Here is a 27,217-nt window from a genome sequence, read left to right on the forward strand (position 1 = left end):
ATCTTTCATAAGCATAAGAGGTCCTAATTTTTGAACGAATTCATAAAGTTGCTATAACCTATAACTTTCCTTAAAATAAATATTTTGTAAACGATCTCTAGAAAAAAAGATGCAGGAATATGGTCCCCAAATCTGCATCTAATGATATCCACTTCAATTGTCATCAATTGTCTATCACTTGTCATCCTCTCGACGTCAATAGATGAGAGCATGGGGACCGAAAGTTCTACAAGCAACGGCCATCCAAAAATTATACCAAATACAGCGAATGGCTTGTTTAAACATCACAGGATCCATGAGAACAACACCAACCGCGGCCATGGAACTAATCACGGGTCTGACCCCTCTTGATCTGTACGTTAAGGAGGTTGCGTTGATGGCCATGGCACGATTGCGCACGGCTGGTGTGAACCTCGAGTAGGAATGGGTCAATTGAGGCTGGGCCTATGGCGGAAAACAATTACTGCGCAACCCTACAAAACACAAATAAAGCAGAACATAGAGTCAGATGATACGAATGCAATACGGATTTACACAGATGGCTCAAAAACCAAAGAAGGCTCAGGGTGTGGAGTGTACTCCAGATCACTAAGCTTAAGAATTAAGTGGGAAATGGGAAGAAATACCAGCGTGGTCCAAACAGAACTGGCTGGTATCTCAATCGCCACAAAAGAATTAACCAAGAAAGGAATTTCTGGCAAAAACATAACAATCTGCACTGATAGCAGACAAGTCCTATTAGCCTTGAACAGACAACGTATAACCTCAGGGCTAGTACTAGAGTGTCACCAAGATTTAGCCAAAGCCTCGGTAGATAATAACATTATCCTGAGGTGGGTTGAAGGGCACGACAGGAGTAAAGGTAATCGCTTTGCCGACTCTTTAGCCAAGGAAGCGGCTGGACAAAGAATTTTAGGACCCAGTGGCACCCACGGCCTGATGACTTCGACAATTGCGGAACTAGTCAAGTGTTACACCCATGCTCAATTCTTAAAGAGATGGGACGAAACCAAAGGATGTAATCTTGCCAGTATCACCTTGGGTGACCCTGGGAAGATGGTGCTGAAGAAATATTTGGCAATGACCAGGAAAAATCTGACTGGTCACTGTCAACTAAGAAAACACCTCCATAATATGGGGCTGGTGGACACACCTCTCTGCAGGATATGTGAACAGGAAGATGAGCCTATCAGGCATGTCCTGTGCGAGTGCCCGGAGTTATCGTCAACAAGAGAGTGTGTGTTCGGCGAGTCTTGGCCTACACCTGCCGATATAAAGGAGATGTCTCCCAGTGACCTGTCCACCTTCCTGGAAAGGACAGGATGGACGATGACCTAGGAGGACATCTTCTCGGGTACACACGGTACACATGTGGCCTAAGTACTGTGGGCTCATACTCACCCTCCCTACTCTACAGATACAGAGATAGACGGAAGCAAAAGTCAGATACTGATAAGAATAACTTCTTTACCGTTCCTACTTGGTGACAGACTCCAGCGAGCTCAATTCTTTCAAAAATCTATAAAAGTGTACTGGCTGAAGTATGACCACGTTTGACCACTTTTTTGAAGGAGGATTTCAAACAACCGACTTTACTGAAGCTATCATTAATGTCTATGTAAACACCATCGTCGTCTGGTTTGATAATTTTTTTGAAAGCCGATTGGCGTTGAAAAAATTGGATTTTACTGAATACTGAGATGAAACATGAACAAAATAGGTGTGTATGACGGAAGGCCTTAGTTGCAGGTGATGCAGCAAAGGGACAAAGATAGAAAGAGCTCTTCAATTTTCGAATAACCCAAGTAATGACCTTTCAAAAAGGGATATGTGCAAACTAGAACAGAAAACAAGGTTATAGAAATATTTATCATGAAAGAGATGGAGGAAAATGCAATAAGTATATGAGGTTGCAGTGTTTTCCATAGATTCGGAAGCATTAAATCAGTCAGACGGCTCCAATGTAGCGAAGAAAAGTACTAGGTTTACAAGAAAAACGGAAATCGTGTACTAGAGCCTATACTGCAGACTATGAGCAATCATAATGCTAGGCGTTAGGGGTGCCTAGTTATATGAGCCTAATTCATTATAGTGAAAATCATACAATGAACTGTATTGATTAGTTTTTTTTTTTAATTTCTTTTCATTCCCATGGAGAAAGATAAAATGAAGGACACAGATTTACTCTGCAGTTTCAGCTCATACTCGCATGTTCTACATAACATACCAACACAGAAAATGAAAACTTGTTAGATTATATTGAGGTTTCTTATGACTAGGATATTTGGCGTTTGAAAAACTGAAATTACGGAAAGTGCAATTGTTTATATATGTGATAGGACTGACGATAATACTGATATAAAGAAATTATATAAGTATAACTACAAAAACAGATTGAAAATATCACTTAAGGCCAGTTATTTGAGATTTATGCATCGCTTAGTTGCCTGTTGTGTGTGAAAATAATGATAGAAGGGCCAAAAAGAAACGATGTGTTTGAGTATATTTTTTTACTATGCCTAGAAATTCCAATTGTAGGTGCCAGAAGATCCAAGCAAATTGTTTCATGTATTTTCGGATGTGATTTTCTTCATTTGACGAACTGCACACGAACTGAAAGAATGCCTGAGGTTGTACTCTGGATTCATCAATTTCTTCAATGCGTTTCATTATTTTGCGTGCTCACAAAATCTTCCAGTGAAATTTCAGCCACATTTTCCCAGATTCACGGTTTTTGCTGGTTTTCTGTTATTAGTAGAAAACATTTTCATACCTGATGTTCAAACCAACAGAAAGAAAGCAAAACCGTGCTCGAAGAGAACATTCCTGAAGGGTGATTGAATATGAGCCACCTTGTGAAAACATCCGTTTAGATAGTGGCTCTAACCTCAACTGATAATCCGCAATAGCTACGGACTTGACCTTCGACCGCGAACTTTTGAACGGGATACCGATGACACATTTAGAACGTTGTGGTAGGTATTCTCGGACGTTGCCTGAGACATCGTCAGCATTGATCATCGGTATAAAACAGGTGTAAAACAGGCCTTATGTGAATCCGACGAAAGAAATTGGAGCACATAGAAAATAAAACTATGCACTCCAAAGTGACCCTCTGTTTTAGGCTCTGGATAAATTGACCCGTTATATTTCTGGCTCTATCTGTTCTACGATATTCAGTAAATACGACCGAAAAATCTGTTTTGTTAGGGAAATATCGTCTTTGTAGAATATATTTTTTTCAGTAAGCACAAGATGTAGGGTTGGCTGAATTACCTGCTTCAGTATTTTTCAGTATATATCCCAAGAAGATACCTAGAGCCGCCATTGACGAAAGATAAGAAGTTCATGCCACACCTCTGGTGAAATAACACCCCAGGTAGGACACAGTCTTTTCAGTATATTTCAATTACACTATGCATTTGTTTTCCAGGAATTCTCGTGAAGAAATCCATAAATTTCCACAGTTTATTATCCGCAGGACATCCTGGATTATTGAGGATGATGTCAGCCGCTCCCTGAGATATGTTTTTGATGTCCAGATAAGATCCGAAAGATATTCCAAAATCTAACACAGTTTACTATTGTAGAAAGCCCCGAGCAACATTATGGCGTTGCGTCTTCAGTATGAAACGCGATACGGTGATATGTTTTCTCTATACTGTCCTCAAGGTATCCCGAGATTATCATTGTTCCAGTACGATCTTTCAATTCCTGCAAATTTCAACTGAGTTTTAGCGATTCGGTTGTTGTTGACTGTCATCGGTTGGGAGTCGTTGCACATGATTGACGAACTGTTAGGTTAGGTTATAGCAGGGGAGCCCATGATGCAAAATGGGGATTTACTCGAGAGTCATTGAGACATATTAGGTTGCAAAGCTTAAATGATAAGAAGAAAAAAAAAGTTATATAATATATACCTTTTCATCGGTGGGGGAAGCGGCTAGAGATATTTCAATATGTAAAAAAATACTGTTGCTTGGACATACTCGAGCGCGTCAGATATCGATAGCACCAATGTCCTACGTATTTTTAATGATGTTGGTATGTTAATCTGATCGTTTGCATGGTGTGGGTGGTTGTACGTAAGGGTTAAAAGTGAAAAGAAAAAAAATTAATCGAGCGCGTCAGATTTTCTAAGGGGGTGTTAAGTGCAACAAAAAAAAGCTCTCATTCAATGATCTGACGATTTCGATCTGACGCAAACTCGCGGCCATTATTATGATGTGCAAAAAAAATTCGCCATTTTGGAATACTCAAGCGCGTCAGATTAAGATATATATGGTTCATCTTTATGTTTTAGACGTGCTGTCTCATAATCTGACGATTATTTAGAGGGATTCGCTTAATCTGACAAAAACAATATTTTTTTTTCATTTTATTTTAATTCATTGAACTTAATCAATTGAAAAGCTCAGGAAATAGCATTCAAATAAATAAGTGTATGTTTTTTAAGTAAAATACTTGTATTAATAAGAAAATAATTAAAAAAAATGCTCAAAAAATTTAATTTTCCATAATCAATTGATTAAATAATGAAGAAAAAAGAAATGAAACTTTCTATGTTTCCACCACTTTTATTTGTAACTAACGTTATTGCAGTTTCGTCCTATAAGGACATTTTCAAACTTATATATTGTATAAGTTTGAAAATGTTCTTATATATTGTATGAGTTTGAAAATGTCCTTATAGGACTAAACTGCAGTAACGTCAGTTACAAATGAAACTGGTAAAAACATAGAAAGTTTAATTTCTCTTTTCTTCATTATGATTTCCTACCACGTAGTAACGGGTACATCCATCAATTAATTGAATAATTAATCATCATCTTCATCTTCATCATGAACGAGTCTCTGTGATCAGCTGTGATGGCATCATGGCAACAGAATTCAGAGTGGGGACGGAGTGAGAGAGTAATAGATAGAGAAAAAGTGAATAAAGAATAGAGAAATAGAAACTCGGAGAGGGAAATATAGGTATCACACAGCTGCACGCATTAAACTTCATCGACAAATTTTTGTTATTTCGGCTTGCGGAAATCGTCAGATTATATATTTTTCGTTATCCTTGAATTATTTCCTTCAAAATAAATAAAAATACCTACGCTCGAGAATGTCGAATTAACGTTATTTTTTTTACAACTTTGCTGCCCTCCCCTTTCTTTACGTCACTCTCAAATTGTCAGATTACTGAAATATACACTTTTCAGCAGGTAAATACCTCACCCTACCTTAATCTGACGCGCTCGAGAATTTTTGATGATCAATTTTTTTTTACTAATCTGATCCTTTATCCCTCACAGGCGACCTTATATATGGGGCTCATATTTGGTGGAGGCACTCAACCGGGTACAAGATATATCCCCCTGTATATTGATCTGCCGCGCTTTAGTAAATCCCGAAATCCCCGCTTGGGCTCCCCTATCATTAGTTCCGAAGTGAGTGGATCTATTCGACCCTCTGTAGTGTGAGTGTGTCTGCTAGTTGACGAGTGTCGAGTTTATGTATTTATTTGTGTCAAATCAGTTTTTTCAATGTCTAATGATTTCTGTGAGCTATCTTTCTTTCAATTTCCATTTTGTGTCAATGTGGTGAGGTAGATATTCTTCTTCGGAACATCACGTAACCCGTTGTTTGTCTCGTGTTCAGCGTTAAATTGTGGCTAGAATGACGGTCCAATCAAATTGAATCGAAATAATCAACTTTTTCAAAAACAATTGTTGAGTCTAGACAGTTTGATTTTTCGCTATTTCGTTCCTAGAGAGAAAAGTGGACCTGCTTCCTGACAGAACAATATCTTTCATCATTCGAGGATTGACGAAAAGGATGTAGTACCTATACATACGTAATCAGTGAAGTATATATACATGATTAGTTGAATAATCATTAAAACAGATTTTTAATAATCATTTGGAATATCCGGTCAATGATATTTCGAAAAACTATACAGGACAATTGATAAATGATACTACCAACAGAGAACTTCGAATGATCCTGAGGATGCGTGTAAAACGTTCATTGGAATTTGTACCTATAGTCATTTTGAGAAAATAAGTGATTTCAATTTAATTCGGCTGTTAGAGCCTAGCCTTCATTGAATACTGGACACAACATCAAATAAAGAAATAGTTTGCTGCTAGAGGAAAATATTTACCACACTGGTGATCAAAGCCTTCACATTTTTCTGGCAATAATAGCATTTTCGAAACGAGTGATTTCCGTAATGATTTCATTTCGAAGAGAAATACGAGATATCTCGAGGACGTTATTATTTTTTAATAAGAACTCAGAAGTTCTGTAATACCTTTATGTTTTATACATGATATTTATGAAATATTATATGTTGGAATGAAATGACTCCAGACATGACCTTGCAAAGTTTTATTCCCAATATAATAAGCCCCGTTTTGTGGCATTTGCAGAACTTTTTGGGAAAGTCCTAAGAAGTCCTAGAAAGTCCTTTGTCCAGTCACACGTTTGGAATAGCCATTGGCATTTTACGTTGTTCCCCATTGATCCCAAAAGGGTCATTGTGCTATTTGGGACATGAAGCTGAAAGAGGGGGAATAAAGGACTCTCAGTCTTAACTAATTCCAGAGTTTTCCTTGACTCCAACGCCTATTTTATTCATCTCATCAGCACTTTTTAACAGTAGCATTTTCCTTTAGCAATGGAGGATTCAACACAGATGATAAATCTATCAAAGAGAGAAACTAACCAAACATAGTTGCAGAATAGTTTTTACTGCAATAAAAAAAAACTTTCATTCTTGATTATCGAGGGCGATTAAGAATACACTTCTGTATCGACTTTTTCCATTTAGCCATTTTTGAAACGATAGTTTCTATAACAATCGGGAGTTTTGTTAGTAAAATAAGAAATGTTAAATTGAATCGTATCAACATAGAATGTACAAACTATTTTAATGAGAAGTATACAAAAATTTTACAATAAAGAGTGTAAAGTGAAAATATAAAAATACTAACTCTAGAAACATACAAAAAATCAGTTGCATAATGAACTGAATCACAATAAACATTGTACTTCTTAGCTCCATACAAGAATATAAAATCCCTTCTAGTAACTCGTGAACTCACATTGGATTCAGAATTATAGAACGGGATGTTCTTGTGGTAAATTTTTCATACAATTATTGAAAACTATTTTTGGAAAACGCCAATTTCAAAACCTAATCCTAAAGTAATTTTTTATTCCCGAAGAATTCTCATATCTTTAAATTACAATATATACACATACTTTTTCGACATTATTGCGTAACTTGTAGGATTTGAACCTATCACTACCTTAAGGAAATAATAGATAAATAAAAAAAAGTTTTTGATCAAACTGCAAATAAACCAATTCACATCCTCAACTAATATACATTCATAGAAAGGTCCTGAAAGAATGAAGATTATCATTTGTGGTAATATTTCTGTTTTATCGATTCATTTTTGAATAACTTAATTGTTGTACTGTTGCTTAAAATAAAGTTGGTAAACGTAGCCTCATCTGCAATGGTGACGTACTAATAGGCTGACAAATTTGCATCAACCCAAATTTCTATGTAGATTGTTTTCATGCATATTCATAACTAATTCAGAAGTGATTGCAAATTTTTAACTGAAATTTTTGAGCATACTCGCTATTTTAGTGACAGTTTGCATGTTTAATCCTATGACTGAACAAAAATTAAATCGGGTAAAAGCTGGTTACTTCCAATCAATATGAGTCTACATGATGCATTTGTGAATGCATTAGAAACATATGAAACATATATTTGAAGTTTACTCTACATTTGTTGAGTTTTTGTACTTTTGTGATTGTATTTTGGACAAATGCGAAAAAAAACAGCTTTTAACGTGAACCTTATGAAAACTTTGAAACCAAAAGTAATTCAAAATACTCTTTTGTTCACCATTTGGTAAATGAAAGCAGGAAATGCAGTTCTGTAGAGATATTACGTTTTTTCAATTCCAGGCATTTCAGTTCTCTGCATTAGCCAGTGAAAAAGCATTCTGAACTTCTCGTTGACTTGTATGTCATTATCTAACTTCACATATCGGATGCAAACTCAGGGATGTAATTTGATATACTTTTGGAAATTCATTAGCATAGTGCAACTAGTTCAACTTTGAAACAATTCCTCAATATATCCATTACAACGAGGTCATTGGGTAAAGAAAACATCTCGCTGAGTGGCATGGGTATCTATTCATGCTTTAGGTTTAGTTTTCTCAGATGAGGATAGGTGTGATATTAGACTGAACAAAAAACACGCCTCACAGGTACCAATATTGAAGTTGTTATTGATATGGCTTCGTCAATAGAGATCAACTGGATATCCTCTACATTTCATTCGTTTTCGATAATTTATTCTGAAAGAATAATTCATTTTCAACGATATTTTTTGTGACCTCACTTCTTTGGTTATCAATATTCAGCAAGTTTCATTGCAACAGGATAATTAGTTTAACTCCAACCCTAATTTATCCATGGGTTGAAAACAGATTTTTTAAAAACAATGGTTAATGTTTTGTTGAATAATTTAGTTTTAGAGTTCAGAATTAACAAAGAAGAATGTGTGGTGATGTCGAATAACCGAAAAACTCAATTTAAAAAACATTTTTTGTTTTTCACATTTTCTGGCAAATTTTTTCAAGGCAATGTTACTTCTTCTACATCATCTGAAAGATGTTTCAAAAAAATAACTACTGATTTTGAAAAAACCTGACACATTGATATTGTGGCCTGTTTCAGGTGTAACATAGAAATCAAATGTCGAATTGATTCTTGTAAAAAACACAGGTTTTCAGGAATACATCAAAGTTCCTGAGAAACAAATGATTTTTTTGTAAAAAAAATTAAAATATCATTCTTTAGAAAAATTGTAGATTGTGAAAAAATATTTCTCAACAAGTATTACATTTTTCCACTACAACTTTTATGTCTGAATAATTTTCCCAGGTTCAGGTCATAGAAAAACATTTTCCACCCCACTTCATTTTATTCTCATTTAATTTATTCTTCATTTAATATTGAAATTCAACTATGTTCAAAAACTGAGTTGATTGAAAATGAATCGATAAAATACTTTATAAAATTCAGCTATTCACGTTTCAAAAATCAAAAATTCTTCATATCTCTCAGAAGAAAACCAAACTTCCTCACGATTTCCACCCTCAAAAATATCACAAAATAAACCCCTTTACAAAACATGTAGATTTTCACACGACTTAGACTTACTGTCCCTCGCCCAAACCTTTCCCAGCAGACTCCTAACCTTCAAACTTGCCGACGTTCTGGAACCCCTGTACTTCTTCGGAGAATTTTGACAACTGCCAGTCGGCGTCGCCGCCCCTGATGCTGGGCTTTTGTTTCTGTTGAGATTTTTCTTCGACGAACTCCTCTTGCGGAAGAGATCTCTACTTCTTTCCGGATTCTCGAGCTTGAGACGGATCTGAGAGAGGATTCCTACTAAAAGTTCGTCGACGTTGTGGTTTATGCCGACAGATGTCTCTATGTACTTGCAATCGTAAGACGTGGCCATCGATTTGCCTTCTGAAAGCAGAAAAAATTTTTATGTTGCGCAATTTTGAATTTTGATCTGTTATTGTTAGTGTGTTTTCGTTTTGTGAAGAGTGTGGGGAGTGTTGTTATCTCATATACAGTGCGCACATAAAAGTGGGAATGAGAAATCGTATTTATCTGTTGTGGCAGGGTTCCCGCCAGATGCCATTACCGCTTGCCTTCTCTTAGTCGATTCTTTATTTTCGTTATTCTCCCGACCTTCCGCAACTATACTATACGTTTACAGGGGGGCAACTTTATCAATGTGATTGTATGAGCAACTTTTGCAAATTAAGCTGTATTTTTAACTACTGCCTGTACTGTCTACTGTTGTAAAAAGTCACGATATCAAGACCGGTCCTGTATATATTGGGCAAAAACCACATTCGATTAATTTCGTTTTTCAGTTATTTCGTGTGTTACAAATATCAAAAATTGTTTCGAATATTTCCTAACCAAGAACAAGTTTTCTTCAATTTTATAGAACCACATTTTCATTCAAATGTTTCGTATTTTATGGACCGCGAACTTGAATTTTTATGACAGCATTTTCACAAGGTTTATTACCGGAATCAATCAATGCATTACACAATAATATTCGATCGTTTTTCATATGATTTTTCACTATTTCCATAATAATAACGATGCTGAGTTACGCCTTCCCATATTCAAATTCTCATCATCTGTATAAACAGTTCATGATATATTCCAATGAGAAAATTACTGAAACAAATTCACTGGAAACAAAATTCATGACTATCTGGTACAAAAATTCACAAATTCACAGCAAATGAAAAGAAAAAGAAATGATTATCGAAAAATGTTTTTTGAAAGCTATTGTTTAGGTTTGAAGCTACTGTTCTTCAGAATATACTTTAACAAACCGTTTCTGCCACTCTAGAATCAATTTTTAATATATACTTTTTCTATTTTCACCCGGTTGTATGGCTTTTGAAGCAATTCAAATTCTTTTACTTTTACCGATTGAATCATATTATTCAATTTTTCAAATATCTCTATGAATAAACATTCAGTGTCTATTGAAAATACTTTTCCGTCTCCAGAACAAAAATGTTATCTGCTGCTGAAAAGTGCTTTCCGGTAAGTGGAGAGAAGTAAGTAAGAGTAGTATTTATACCCAAACCAGGTAGGGTGGACTACACCTTACCAAAAGCATTCCGACCAATTAGTCTCACATCGTTTTTTTAAACTATGGAGAGGCTATGTGAGAGATGGAGTTCTAGTTCACAACTCAATTCATCCAAATCAGCATGCATATACTCCGGGAAGGTCTACTGATTTGGTCCTTCACCATGTGGTTGGCAGAATCGAAAGATCATTGGACAACAAAGAATCTACCCTGGGTAAATTCATAGATATCGAGGGAGCGTTTGATAAAACAACTTTTTCAACAATTGTCCACCAACTACACTCCAGAAATGTACCTTTGGTAGTAGGAGAATGGATACTCAATATGCTTTCTAGTAGAGCAGTAAGTATCAATGTAGAATATATCCACAGGGAGGGGCCTTATAACCTCTTCTTTGGAACATAGTTCTGGATGATTACCTCAACAATAATGGATTCTACACCATTGCATATGCAGATGACATAGTTATTTTGCAGGCCGGCAAATTTGTGAACACAACGTGCAATAGAACGCAGGATGGGCTCAAATTAATAGCAACATGGTCTGAGGAACAGTCATTGTCGATCAATCCCAAGAAGACTGAGATGGTCCTTTTCACCAGGAAAATAATTTTTTCGGGCTTAAAACCTTCCGAAATCTTTAAAAGCAAACTAAACTCCTCTGAAGAGGTGAAATATCTTGTTACTATCCTCGACAGGAAGCTGACATGTAACTCTCACCTATAGAGTAGAGCAAAAATAGCATATGTGGCTTATGAGCAATGTCGGAGGACAGTGGAACGCGCATGGGGTTTTTCACACCATGTGGTCACCTGGATCTACACTGCAATAATAGATCTATGTTAACGTACGGAGCCATTGCATGGGGACCAAAAGTTCTACAAGCAACGGCCACCCAAAAAGGAAATCAAATACAGCGAATGCCTTCTTTAAACATCACAGGAGCCGTGAGAACACGCGGTAATGGAATAAATTACTGGTCTGACTCCTCTAGACCTGTACGTTAGGGAGGTTGCGTTAATGACCATGTTATGATTGCGCATGGCTGGTGTAAACCTCGAAGTAGGAATGGGTCAATGGAGACTGAGCCTATGGCAAGAGGCGCCATAGGCTCAGCCAGTGGCACCTATGGCCTGATGACTTCGACAATTGCGGAACTAGCCAAACGTCACACCCATGCTCAATCCCTAAAGAGATGGGATGGAATCGAAGGATCACTCTGGGCAACACTGGGAAGCCGGCGCCGAAGAAGTATCTGGCGATGACCAGGAAAAATCTACGCTTAACAGTAGGATTTCTGACTGGCCACTGTCAATTAAGGAAACACCTCCATAATATGGGGCTAGTAGACACACCTCTATGCAGGATGTGTGAACAGAAAGATGAAACTGTCAGGCATGTCCTATGCGAGTGTCCGGAGTTATCGTCAATGAAAGAGAAAGGGGTCAGTGGATTCATAATGAGTTAAAAGAAGTAACTATCTGGTTTATAAACAGTTGCATTATTCACATAATTGACAATTAATGATTTGCTATTGATTTGATCGTAGTAGCTACATATCGGAAGTTTTTATTCAGAGACTTTTCAAGTTATTTTTCTCCTAAATAAAATTATTACAAGTGAACTCCTACTCTGCATCATCTTTAGAGCTTTGCCTTGCTAGTAATCGCACGTTGAGAAGTGGGAATACGTCAATTTTTATCTCTCACAAGGTACGAATTCTGAGGGTTTTCGTTCGTAGGAGAGCGACAGCTGGTTTATAGTAAGATAGACCTTCAATCAGATCCAAAAAAAAATTCAATTCAAGTCAGTGACAACTAATCAAACATGTAAACTGAAACAAACTTTGAACCCGAAATTTTTCCACGAATCAATGCAAGTTCTCCAAAGGGGAAAACTTTCCCCATTCGGTTTCCGTCAACTGAATAACGAATTATTTCTGTCTGTGGTCTGGGCCCACGGAAAACAGTGACGTTTTTTACCCGCCCTTTATGCGAAGTTCGATAGAGAGCGATAAGGATAATACAAAGGATAAAGGATATTCCGGAAAAACCGACACGAATCAGCCTATATCTCGGGTCAACAACCGCCTTAATAGGACGAGCTCGGCCTCGGCTTTCTCGCCGGAAAGACAATGTATTCTCGTCAACCCACGTCGTTTCTTGGGTCCTTTTACATCATCGGCGCTTTTATTATAAGGGATTTGCCATGCTTGCGTCTTTCGCGATTTTACAGAAACGTGTTGAGTACAGTGGGTAGCGGAAATCGAATAATTGATGTTTTTCGCAGCAGTAAGAAAATGAAACCAGTTCTGTATAATTGGTTACTTGCATGTCTGGCTCTTTAACTCAATTTCCAACGAAACATTACATCATTGCTATGGCATGGTCATTTGAATCGTGTCTACTTATTTACTTATTGCAAAATTCTTTCTTCTAATCCCTTCGAATTTTATGTCACATCAGAATATTCTCGGGCTGGCTGACGTCACAAGTCTGTGAATGACGCGCAATTATATTCTTTCTTTGACATAAACACAACAAGCTCATTGAACAATAATTCAGCAAATGTTTCGAATTCTGAATTCAATGATTTTCAAACATCTCAAAAGTTTGGGTTCTAATTTTTTCTCCAAATAGTCATGATTATCCCCTTTGCCAAAACGAGGCCCTAAACTTCTTCACGGATTTAGACTTATTAATTCTTCAGATTGTTTTAAATGTAGGAAACCCAGAGAACTCCAAGAATGAATGAAGTATATTCCAAAATATATCATTTCCCAAGAAAAATTATATCGATGTTGTCCTTGATATTATTTATTCGTTCCCTATTGAATGAAATTATTAGTACTCCATTTTGATCTACATCTACCAACAAATATTACTATCAACACTTTTCAAAATTATGAGTTCACATCTAAGTAAAAACTTACATCTCCTCCAATTCATCATATTACAAATTAATGGTATGAGTTACATTCAGTTATTAAAAAATACATTGAATAGTCCTGTAATAAACTTATCATCAATTTCCACATCACAAAACAGATGCAACATTCTAATGGGTCATTCAGTAAATTTTCAGCTCAGGCATTCCGAAAGAATGAGTTACAAATCGTTCTCTTGCAAATGTTATTCGTAATAGTTGTGGTTGAAGTCATGTCCCTCTGCCATAAGATGGCTTGCAGATGTGAAATTGTTCTTCATGTTAAGGAAACTATTCCTCTGTTCTTTTATTCTTTGGTATTTATGAAGTTGCGACCAAGAACCACAAGTCAATTTCTATACTACACAAACCATCCCATACATTGGCATACATGATTTCTTGACATATCCGCATCAGCATAAAGTAGTAGCATTCTATAGTTAACTTCACAGAATATCCTTCTGTCAAAAAGTAAATATCAGAGAGAACTGGGTATCATCAAGCAAAGAGCTGTCAACGATTATCTACAACATTCTTACCAATGAAAACTACGAAAACAAGCTGTTTGCTAAAATCATCCCACTTCGAGAAACGATGGTAATCATAGGATATTGACATATTTTGGTGAACCCACCAATAACTTTATATCGGACAAGCGGGAAGAAGCTTCTCCCGAAGAATGAAAGAACATAGGAGTAACTTTTTCAATGTGGAGACAAATTCCACATTCACATGACTATAATGTATAATACTTGGAAGAGAAAGGTTTGGAACTTGGGAATTATAGATTCATTATCTCTGAGACTTTACTGAATGACAAAATAATAATAATAATAATAATAGACACTTTATTCACAGTAAAAAAAAAACAATATATGAATATATATGAATAATACAATTGCATGGAGTGAACAAGTGATTAAGGATAAGTACAAAGTACTTGTTTCCTTGAAATTAACAGATAAATAGACAAATAAAAAAGGAAAAATATATGTATAAAAATTATCAAATGGTAAAATTTTAAAAATATACAACTCTAAAACTAATATATATATAGTCAGCTTAAATTCTATAAAGAATACAATTCAAATAATACAAAAAAGTTAAATGACATACATTGGTTGTATTCCACTAGGGTTCAAATAGTTGGGAGATCATATTCCTTTCATTTTCATTGATATATTTCTTTAACTTTTTCTTGAAGTTTTGTTTACTTTTACATTTTTTTATATCTCCTGGTAGGGTATTATACATTTTTATTGAAACATAAGAGTATGCTCTTTGAGTTTTTGATTTTGTAGCATGCGGTAGGATGTGTTTGTTACGGTTTCGAGTATTGTATTCATGGTTAGGAATATCAGCTTTATGTTTTTGAAAGTGGTATTTCATATTCACACAAAGGTAAAATAATTGCCTGATATCCATGATTTTTATTTCTTTGTAGAGGCTATCAGAGTTGTATCTAGAGCTTTTCTGTAGCATTAATTTCAAGAACCGTCTCTGTATCACTTCTAGTCGATTGAGATGGGTTTTAAGCGCACCACCCCAGGCTTCAATACCATATCGGATATGACTTTCTACGAGAGAGGAGTATATTACTTTCTGTCCTCTGTTGAATCTTTTCCTAATGTGGAAATCAGCAATCAGTTCATTACATGCCCATTCAATGGGTTGCTGAAATTTATTTCACAAGGTTTGAATATTTTTAATTAGGTAGGTTTTAATCAGGTAGCATTATTAGTGATTGAGTAAATGAAAGAAAATATGATCCAAATTATTTTTTACATTATATGAAGCATTTATTGGGAACAATGGGAAAAGGAAATATTGAGAACAGAGAGTTGTTAGTTCACAGATGGATCTAAAACACCTTCCGGTTCTGGTGCAGGTGTTTTCAGTCGCAGACCCAGGACAGAGATATCAACCTGCATAGGAACCTATACCACTGTATTTTAAGCAGAAATGTACGCTATTGAATTGTGTGCGGAGAGATTGTAAGAATCCAACCTCAATAATCCAAGTCAATAAAAATGTTCTCACACAGTCAAGCGGCGTTGGAAGCTCTTGGCTCCTACCGAGCAACGTCTAAATTTGTAGCAAATTGCCGAAAACGATAGGAATACAGATTGTCTCTGGTCTGGATTCCTGGCCATACTGGCCTGGAAGGCATCGAGGCTGCTGACCCCCTAGTGAAGGAGGGTGCTGCAAGCAGCCAAACAAAGATTGAACACCTGGATGGCAAGAAGATTTATGAATTTCTGGCAGAATCTTCCAGGATTGGCTCACTCTAAGGCGTTTATTAACCTTTCGAAGCTTGATACCAAACAGTTGTTGGACTACAATAGGGATGAACTACGATGTCTAACAGGCCTTCTTACAGATCACTATCATTTGAATCATCATATGCACAGACTCGGACTGTCGAAAGACAATGTGTGTCGCCTCTGATTGGAAAATGATGAAACAGTAGAGCACATACTTTGTGCCTGCCCCGGTGGAGACCGAATTAGGTTTTCAAAGTTCGGCAGAACCGTTCTTTCACCATCTGACCTGAAAGACCACTCACCATACAAACTAATCGGCTTCGTTAAAAAGTTGGGTTTATTTGGTCAAGTGTGAATATGTGTGAACCACAATAAACCCTTGCGGGTTGTTGTGGAGGGTCGAATAGATCCACTCACTTTGGTCAGTAGGAACACGGCTGCATAGTGAACATGTGTTGTGTTTTTAGCAAGCTACCTAGTGAAAATTTCATAATGAAGTCTTAGCGAAACGGGTGTCAATAAAGAGTATTTTGTGCTGCTGTGAGAAAAGTGTTTTAAAAGATTAATTTCACGCCAGTGATTTATTTTACCCGTCAAATCCTGGAAAAGTATCAGAGTGACACCTTTTCATAAAGATTCCACTTACGGAACAGTTTTTTGAAAGTTGATGTAAAGCCTTCTCACTGAGTAGACGGAAAATTTGTTCTTTGTCCTTCGGTTTTTCTGAAACAACTTCCGGAATGACTTGTATAATTACCTACCAGCGAAATTTCTTATTATTGTTAGGAAAATATATTTAACGGCAGTTATTTATTTTCGCTGAATATGATTGTTAAAGAAAGTTTACAATTTCCATAAAATTATATTATTCGTTTTGCTGACAGGTGCGAAATGGAAAGGTTATATTCGTGAAAGAATTCAAATCACGATGTGTCATTGAGAAAATATAATTTGAATGAGTTTCTGGCATGATTGGAACAAAGTGGTTTTTTCACCTTCCACATAATAATTATTCCTTCCTCCGTTAATTTCCACTTGTCAAAGTTATAAATGACCGTTTGTGTAGCAACTGCAATCCAAAGTCTCCAATACAGATGATACTGTTATTACGTCTGGAAAGGAAATGAAAAGGAAGCCATTTGTAGAAAACAGTACTTAATTGCAAGACTTTTCACAAGTCACGAGAGAACTGTGTGGTTTCTTGAATTGCTTACCTTTTGTGAAGTTTCTGGATTGTAGAATATATAAACTACCGATGAAGGCATTCGACACTGAGAAATTTGAAATGTGGTGACATAGTTACGTTTCTTTTAGGGCTTATGTTCTTCATCAGAAGTGGAATCTATTGAAAAAAAAATCCCTCAAAATGCTGTCTCTAGGCAAGTGTTTCGATAAACAGGTTAACATCATCAGCATAATACTTATACCGTGTTTAAATTACAAATTTGGTTATCGTCCACCGGATGGCCTACCCTCCATTAACAAAACTCCTTTTGTGATAAAACTCTGTTGTTTAATATGTTATCTTCTTAGAAATTGTATAGTCAGATGTCGTTACTTGTTTTAATAGTTTTTAAAGTAAATGGAAGTGCTCGAGGTAGCCATGTTAGCTCGCCTTTTCTGTTCGTATGAGGAACGACGCTAGTCGAAATTAGTGTACTCCGACAGAAAAACAAATTTGTAAGTAAATTCATATCCAGAGTGGATCATTTATAACTTTGAATGTTCCTGCGTTAATCAAGCACTATGTCTAGTGGTCAAATTTTGTTTGTCCTGAATTCAACCTCGGTACGAGGTGAGTTTTTGCAAATTTTTTTGGTAACCATAATTCTGAAATGTTCGTTCATTTAAAAGGTTTTATGGAGGACAAGATTTCTGGAGAACCTTCACCCCATGTAATTTGAGTTAATCTAAAATGTATGAGAAGATTTCCTTTTGATTTCCTTCATTTTGCTGATGGCAGTTTCTGCTTTGGTTCTGTCCGCTATTTTGTCTTATTGGACTGAAACCATTTCCATGGAAATTTGAATAATTTTCACAATCGAGATGTTACAATGATGAATCATTTTTCTGCTCTGATCGTCTTTCCGGTTTGTACCTGGTTATGAGGATATAGAATTTTTGTATCTCCATTTCTTTCTTGGTGAAGACGAAAGGAAGATTGTTCAACTTTTCAGCCTGTTTCAACCACTCTAGATGAACTACCTTCCCCAGAAACTCATCTCTTCGGCCTTCACCTGATCATGAGGATTGAGAAGGTGGTCCATCTGAAGAGCCTGTCACTAACTATTTAATCCAAGGATGCTTCATCTACTCCTCTAGTTGTCTTTCCTTATATTATTTGGTTATGACGAACCTGAATGGAGTGAATGGTACAACTTTTGGCTTCAACCAACTTCGTGGAATTTTAGACTACTGCTTAGTCTATTCGGGATACTATGTCTAAACCAAATTTAATATTTTTCATTGTTTTACCTATCAAGTTTTTGATTTACATCATACTTGTGTGTAATAGCCCTCGTACAGTACTGGACGATCGCTCTCATTTTTTTAAACACTTGAGGTCATCACATGATAAATTATTCGTTTATATTGGTTGAACCGATTTGAAATTATTTGTGAAATGTCAATTCCCACGAAATTGCTAGTAAGAGAATATTTTTTTTTATATGTTATATGTTCTATTATTATATAGTTATTAATGAAAGTATTTATTTGACTTCAGATTCTTCCCTTTTCGATTATTGAATATTGATGTGTGATTTTGAAATTGATGAAATGCTACACGAAGTGTACACCAACTCTTTTTTGCATCTTGTTTTCCCTTTTCTGACAAGATCTGAGTAACCTTTTAAAAAGAATTGAGTACGTCCAAATTTAACCACATGCTCTACCTATTTCAAATGCTAACGGTACAATATTTTCCTGGAAAAGAAAGGAAACTTCATACTACTAGCTAACTTCGGTTATCTGAAAAATCCTACAAATTATAAGAAAAAAATGACCTTGGAAATATATGACCTTGAGAACATTATTATTACCAAATATAAATAACGTTTAGCACGTTCAGTTTGACTTTTGCATCACGATAATGAACCTGCTTACTCGTCATTGCTTATTCGTTATTTTCTCACCAAAACACCATAATCATGCCCTAGCCTCCGTATTAAGTAGATCTGGCCTCCTGCGACTTTTTCCCGATCCCAAGATTGAAGAGACCCATGGAAAGACGGCGTTTTGCGACTATTGAGGAGATAAAAACCGAATGGCTAAGAGAGCTTAGGGACATACCAAAAAGTGCATATCAGAACAGCTAGCAAAAGTGCATTATATCTGAAGGGGACTATTTTGAAGTAGAGAAAATAGAAATCGATTAATAAATGAATATTTTTTGGAAAAATAAAAATTCACCTCATTTGTTCTATCAATCAAGACTCATTTTATTAATAATCAATCTTCCTATTCTTTCCGTTTTGACATTGTGGAAAAATATGGCAATACCTTTCTCATTCCTTTGACGTTATACTAACAATTTCAGTTTTTTCATTACAAAAATGCCATTGAAGGCTTACCAAGGCGCAAAAAGGAAATCAAAGGAAATTTCATATTCCACGCACGAAACGTCATGGAAAGAGGATTTTGGAAGTAACCGAGTGGAAAGATATTTCAATTTCCATGTTGACGAGTTGGAGAATTGTCGAATAGTTTTCCTTCACTTTCGACTAGGATCTTTTGGAATAATAAATATTAAAGGAAATATCCGCTCAAAGGCAGAGATAGAGTCTTATGTTGTTTTGAAAAAATTTTTGAATTGGAAACATTTTTTTTAATTTACTTTATGTGAAGTCGCATCAACCTCCAGGGTTATTAGCGACTGAACAATGCATCAGTTGCAGTGGTATTATATACAGTTTAACAAGTTGACATTTTCTAAAAACGTTACAATATTTTCAAAATTACACTTAGGTCCTAATGCTTTCTTGATTGAAGGCGCGATGCCATGAGTTAGTCTTTCGTTACGTTGTTATGGTCTACAGTTACTGGAGAGTCGAGTCGCACACTTCACACATAGGACTGGTGTCGCCGGTAATGAGGTATCCATGGGTGAGGCGAATGTGGCCTATTCGCAAACAAGATATTACGACCTGGGTTTTCCTACTTGTCGGGAGATGTATCCATGGAAGTACACTTGTTTTCACGATGGAAAGTTTACTGATCCATTGATCTTGCCATAATTCAGTGAGTATTTTTTTATTGTACGGTTTCATATCTATATGGACAACATATTTTTCTGTACTATTTAAAGGCCTGATAGTGGCTTCTTTTGCTAAACTGTCAGCCTTTTCATTTCCTTTTATACCTACGAGAGAAGGAACCCATATGAATTTTATGACTACTCCTTTTCCGTAAAGTATATTGATCAGTTCTTTTATATGACGGATGATGGGATGGTTGGAGTATAATTGGTTGAATGCTATCAGGGCACTTAAAGAATCTGACACAATTAAAAATGTCATGGAGTTGTTCTTCTCTATGTTTTGCAGTGCTTTCCATATGGCGTGAAGTTCCCCAGTGAATACTGAGCTTTCTAGAGGGAGTTTGGATGATGAACTAGATTGAAGACTGGTAAAAGCGACTCCTACGCCGTCTTCAGATTTGGATGCGTCCGTGTAGACTGTGTGAAACTCCTTGTATTTCGTATCGAATTACATTTGATGACTTCGTAGTTGATGTCTCTCTTTTCAAGCTGGTTGAGGTTTGTATCAATGAAGATTTTTGGGATAGTCCATGGGATGGGGTTAGGAATATTCGGGTCGAAGAATGTTTTTGGTTGTTTTAGGTTCAAATTATGTAGATAATGATTTTGTCTCTCGTAATAAGGAAGGTCAGCTCTTTTATTCTTAGCATATGTTGACGTAAATCTATGGGCAATCACATTACGGTATACTGGGTTTCCAGGGTTTGCTGTAATGGAAGCAGCATAGGTGAGGATTAAAAACTGCTTTCGAGTTGCTGAAGATGGTTCGCCTGATTCACATTGTAAGCTTTCGGTTGGACTTGTGCAGAATGCCCCAAGCACATTTCTGATAGCGTTATTGTGAATAGTATCCAGTTGTTTCAGAACCGATTTTTTCGCCGAATTATATACTATTGATGCATAGTCTAACTTTGATCTGATTAGGGATCTAGATTGTCACCAACATATTTCTGTCTGCACCCAAATTTTTGAAACGATGGTTCCCATCAGGTTCAAACCATTCTGGCAGGAAAAATTTCTCAAATTCACAGAAATCAATTACAGTGAGTTACAATCTGAACTAATTTGAAGAACAAGTATTTGAATTTATGTAGGGTCTTTCATTAAGCACTTCCTATCTTTAAATTCAAATGAAACAAAGAGCGTGTGAGTTATCATCAAAATTATTGATTTTTTTCATGACATATTGATGCCATCATTCAAATATCCGCCACGGCTTCTCTGAGTGGGGCGCATCACCAACGTCAAATCTCCGTGGCGCATCAAATGTTAAAGGTAGGTGACTTGAGGTATAAATTGGTTCTGGCCAGGCGGCTCTAAAAAGTTTTTGTACTTCTAGTTCTAAAATAAGGCACACAAAAATTTCATAGCATCCACATTGTTGTGCAGTAATTTGTGCAGAAAAATTATTCCAGCAAGTTTTCTGCGTGATTCAAGACTCTCAATATTGAATGTTATTGTAAGAGATTTATATGGAATACCTCTATCAGGATAGATACCATAACATTTGAAGTAAATAAACTTTAGGAAACGACGATGAACTATTTCAATTAATGTATCATAGCAATTGTAGAATGGAGACCATAGAACAGACCCATATTCTAATTTTGACCTTAAGTAGGCTACATAAAGTGTAAATAAAGCAGATCTGTTTATAAAAAACATCTACAATTGTGAACTGTAAAGCTATTTACTCTCATTGCTTCACTTACTTTCGATATAACATGGTTGGAAAAAGACAATTTTTGATCAAAAGATACACCAAGATCTTTAATTGAGTTACTCCGTGACAGTGAAATGGTATCTACTCGATGACTGACATTTTCCTACTATAAAACACTACTATACATTTGGATGCATTGAGATATAGTTTGTTAACTTTACACTAAGTCTGTATATTTTCTAACTGTCGTTGCAATATATTACAGTGTTCGATAGTTTCGACAGGTGAATATATTTTCAAATAATCTGCAAAAAATAACTTATTACAATCGGCATAATTACTGAGGTCATTAATAAATAATAAGAACAGAAGTGGTCTGAGATTCGACCCCTGAGGTACTCTAGTTGAAGGATTCTAATAAAAAAATCATAGGCGTTATAAGATACAAACTGTTGAAGGATTTAATGAAAAGTACTACTGAATTATGAAAACCAAATTTGTGGAGGTTTTTGTAGAAGGATAATGTGATCAAGTCGATCAAATATTTTAGCAAAATCAGTATACATCAGGAAAGCCATGGAATCGAAGAGCACCACGGTTCAAAAAGCGAAAAAAGGTCAAATGGTTGCACGCGCATATCTACCGTTTATCCCTAGGGTCATGAACAGAATTGGAAAACAATTGGATAAACACGAAATCGAAACAGGTACAACAAGATACAACAAAGCCTCAGGTCGGCTAAAGACGAAAGAGATCCATTATCAGCAGCAGGGGTCTATCGCATACCGTGCACTTATGGGAATGTATATATCGGAACCACCAAACGATTCATGGGAACAAGACTGAAAGAGCAGAGTGTGAATGAATTGGAATGAAGTGTTCACAAAATCTGTCCCAATTGATATTTTTTCTGGATTGGAAAGAAGAGAGATAAGTATGCACTGCCTTAACCACTCAGTGTTTTGTGTACATAAACCAACTCAAGTGTACTCTATGAAAAAAATTCTAAGGAAGGAAAATGAATGGGGGTTATGTCGCCACGTCATCAACTCCATTCTTGATCCGCTCATGGAGAGCCTTCACACGGTCGCTCATTTCGTCGTAGGCCATGCGGACAAGTCAGCTGTGGTATATATCACATCAACTTGACCACGATTATCTACGTTATGTTATGGTGGACCTGTTTGACATAAATCCATGTTGTTGCGGAGATATAATATTACGAACTGAGGAATGTACGCGATTATAGATGACAATTTCGAAAAGTTTTGCAAAGTTCGATAGGATTGAGATAGGACGATAATTCCGAATATCAGATGGATATCCAGACGTAAAAATGGTATAAACTCGTGCATAATGCATTGAACGCACTTGAATCTTATATGGGTCGGTATCGTTCCACATTCGAAAATTTTGTTTGTTCACGTTCATATTCTTCCAGAAATGGGCCTCATCGGTGAAGATGATTTTCCGACGAATATTAGGGTCAGTTGCCAACTGCTCCAGAACTCATTCGGCGAACACACGTCGTTGTATATGGTCGTTCACCTTCAATTCCCAGGTCAGTTAAATTTTGTACGGGTGTAGGCCCAAGTCACGAAGCTGTGTTTTTGTGAATGACGCAATACCAACTGCCTCGGATTCTCCTGCATACTCTCAAAGACAGCGGCGATGTTTTCGTCAGATCGTTGATCCAGTTGGTACGCGAGCGCGGTACGTTGCTCGAACAGAATACTCAATTTGATGAAAGTATTTTATTATTTACATGTGGTGTTGAATGTATTTGGCAATACAGACTAAATACATGACAACTAATTTGACAGATGTAGCTTCAACAAGGTGGCAGTTATCAATTGTCAAAGATTAGAAGTCCTTTTATAAGTTTGATGCGGAAATCTATGAAAAGCTATATTATCAGCGGATAACATGACCTGTAATTGAATAAAAAAAATTCTACGAGAATTTTAATAATGTTCCCTGAAAATATGTAAATACCTGCAAAAAAATATAAAAACATTCATATATGTTGAGCGACACTATATTTTTCAAGTCTCCGAAATTTCACCACATATTCCACATAGACTACTCCACAAGTTCGTAAATTATGTTAATTTTTGATACCGCGTAGATAACCAGTCATTAGATTCGTAATAGCAAATTATTTTGTTATTGTTTTATATTATAACAAATCTGAAGCCGCCCCTGACCGATATGCCGGCCAGTGAACAAACACATGACATCACCGCAAAAGGAATGTAGTCGGCAACCGCCGGTTAAACTCTAGTCGAGTACCGAAACAACTACAGAATTCTAGAACGATCTTTACCGATATATAAGGCCAGCTTCTCGTCCCAAGAGGGCAGTTGAGTTCAGAAAGCGAATCGAGCGGTTAAACAAGGATTTCAAATAGTGGAGATGAATTAAGCGTTAGTTGCTAAGTGTTGACTATGAATTAGTTTGTGATTAGTGAAATATTGTTAAGAATAAATTTGTTTGAGAGAGTTTTTTGCTTTAATTTATTACAATATTATGGAGATTTTCTCATATATTTAGGTTCACGTTTGGGAAATCACGTATTACTCTTGAGAATCAATGAATTTTTTGAAAACTCATGAGATTTTTGGCAATGAAAACTCTTATCAGAAATCAAAAAGTGAATAGAAGTCACGCTTCATTATGATACTTTTACTGTGTTTCACTATACAATAGCTTCCTCAGGCTTGTTGAGTATAAACGCTCCGTGATTACGTAATTAATTTTCATCAACGGCCAATTCCACCACTTGTTAACTATGATTTTTTATTGTCTTCAATTTTCAGATTTCAAAGCACTGTACTTTAACCAGCCTTCGTCTAGAATCATCCTTCATATACTCTATGAAATGCATTCCATCACAAAATCTCTTGAGATAATTTGAATTTCTTTAACTCAAGAACTACTGACTCGCTAACTGTTCGCTTTGAACGAAGAGATATATGTACGAGTATAACGACAATAATGAAATGAAGAGGCGTCAAGAATCCTACCGTAGAATCCAATCTGAAGATTAGATTTTCAGTTATAAATCCCCTTTTTATCTATTTCAGACACTCACTCGACTAAATCAAGTAAAAGACATTGGAGTAAAAGCTCTCTAGGATGAAGGGAGCTTTGTTCCTTTTTTTGTTCGATATGCTGTTTTTTCTATAGGGTAGACTTCGAAATAAATGTAGCCAATTTCACGCCTGTCTAAATTTTTTCTAAAGAAAATTCGACAAATAAGTAAATGTCTCATAGCCCCAGACAGAAAATCCCTATAATATATTTTTGTACCATATGTTTTTTACTTAGAATAAGAATAGATTTCATTTGATAGTTCGTTCTGGAACCAATGGCGTGAAATGAATCTATTGAAACACTTTTCCAACACCAGAACAAAGTTACGCGAAACGCCCGTCGAAAGGCCTACCCAGGAGATCATTATGACCAAATTTTACTACTATTTTAGTGTTTTTATATGTTAGTGGCCTAACTACTACCTGTTATTATTACCTAACTGCACCGGTTATTATTACCTAACTAGTACCTGTGCTTGATCCTACGCTAAACTACCTGATTTCAATACCGCTAATTTGTTATGTATTTTCTCTATGTTTAAAACTGTAGAGACATGACACCAGGTTTCTTTATGCGTTCAAAAGCTTGGAATTCGAAAAGTAAGGAATGAGTTCTATGAATAGTGACAAGGTCCTATTTGGATCAGATCTCTATTTGGTTTCGTAAGTAACAATTCTAAATAATAAACTGATAAATATTAGAGACAATCACTAACATAATGATCTCCTGAGGACGCTAATTTGGTTAGCGAAACGCGCGTCGAGAGACTGTAATTTTTGTTCTGGTATTGGGAAAGTGTTTTCAATAGAACAATCGATAACCTACATAATCAATAATTTTTATATTGGAAAACGGTAACATGAGGGGAACATTGAGATACAGATTAAAGTGAATGGAGTAAAGAAGTTGATGATGTGAGATCAATCAATCAATTTATTTCATGAATGGCAGTGGTTACATTGAAAATGTGCATATATTAAAGTGACTACAAGAAATAATCAAGAACCCTACAAAAGATAATCTTGTCCGTAGGGATTATTGTTGATTATTCACTTATCTCAATGTTATTACGTGTGCTTTCTCGACTAAGTGGGATTATTATGATTTCACTGCTTTGATAGAAAGGGATAATTATCAGCGGAAAACTGTGCAATGTATAAAGTGTGGTTTGTACGTATAATGTATATTAAAGTAATGAAACTTGGATATTCCTCTTGAATGAGAAAAACCAAGAAACCAAGATTTCGTTGGTGAGATTGTGAACTACTTGAAATTTTGTTTTAAAGTTATTTTTGTCCTAGATATTTTCAAATTTAGAACTTTTACAGCTGAGAAAAGTTTCAGGAACTTCTATTGATCGAATATTAGGATTGGCGAATGCAAGAACTCTGACGACTGGCAAATTGGGAATAATGAAATTCCTTTTGATTCCCAAAAACTTGTAGAAAGTAAGACTAACATTCTTCGATATAATTATGAAATTTTTTGATGCAACTGTACATAAGTTGGTCAAACCCTGATCTGACAAGTTATAATCTGAGAATATATAATAATCATTTTGAACATATAACTCAGTAACTATGGTACGAAAAAGTGGAGTGGAATAAAAGTATAGTCACTCTAGATGGATTTCCGAGTATAATTATTTTGAATTATAATTTGAAAACAATTTATGTTTTTGATTAGGGACATTAGGTAGAACTTTTTCCTTGATTCGACGTAAATAAAAGAGGCAAATAATGGATCCATTCATCGATTCGGACAAAAAAGTTACAACCTTTTACTGACATTCAACACTAAATGCTCTGGAAAGATTAATTCTTTAGATTCATTTCAAGTCAGAGGTTTTACCTATCAAATCATACTATTGAACATTTCACAAAGTATATCGTCTTATTTTGGTGACGAGGAAGAACTTTCAGAAGATTATTCACCTGAGAGTAAACATTTCTCTATTGCACTGGGCTCACAATTATCCCGCTATATTTCTTGCTGCAAGAACCCACTAGGGGCAGGTTGAAGTGAAGATTCCCAACGAATAGTAGTTGAGCTCTTAGAGTACTCAGGTTTGCATTCATGGTTCATGGGTCTCTGAGAGGATGAAATAATCTGCGGGTGCATCCTCTTTTTCCTTATGATGGACTCCGCATCTTCTATATGATGTAGTTTAAGATGGCATGTGATTGGGAAACGGACTTGGAAATTAATAGTAGGAATTTGTACTCCTAGTGAAATCAGCTCTTCTAATTCTACACAGCGGTCTGAATCAATATCTTTCAGAGTGTGAGACCT

General features: G+C 35.9%; 1 protein-coding gene across 1 annotated transcript in view; it reads right to left on the reverse strand.

Annotated features, from left to right (window-relative positions):
- Positions 1-7,800: 7,800 nt before the first annotated feature.
- Positions 7,801-27,217, reverse strand: part of LOC111502440 (uncharacterized) — a 188,159-nt gene continuing 168,742 nt past the window's right edge. Inside the window, exon 9 of the mRNA XM_023156529.2 lies at positions 7,801-9,561. Coding sequence (XP_023012297.2) covers positions 9,209-9,561 — 353 coding nt within the window. The 3' untranslated portion in view covers positions 7,801-9,208. The remainder of the gene's footprint in view (positions 9,562-27,217) is intronic.

The sequence above is a fragment of the Leptinotarsa decemlineata genome, unplaced genomic scaffold, assembly GCF_025532065.1.
Source record: "Leptinotarsa decemlineata unplaced genomic scaffold, Ldec_3_MD MMD2_tig00026282_RagTag_RagTag, whole genome shotgun sequence".
Lineage (NCBI taxonomy): Eukaryota > Metazoa > Arthropoda > Insecta > Coleoptera > Chrysomelidae > Leptinotarsa > Leptinotarsa decemlineata.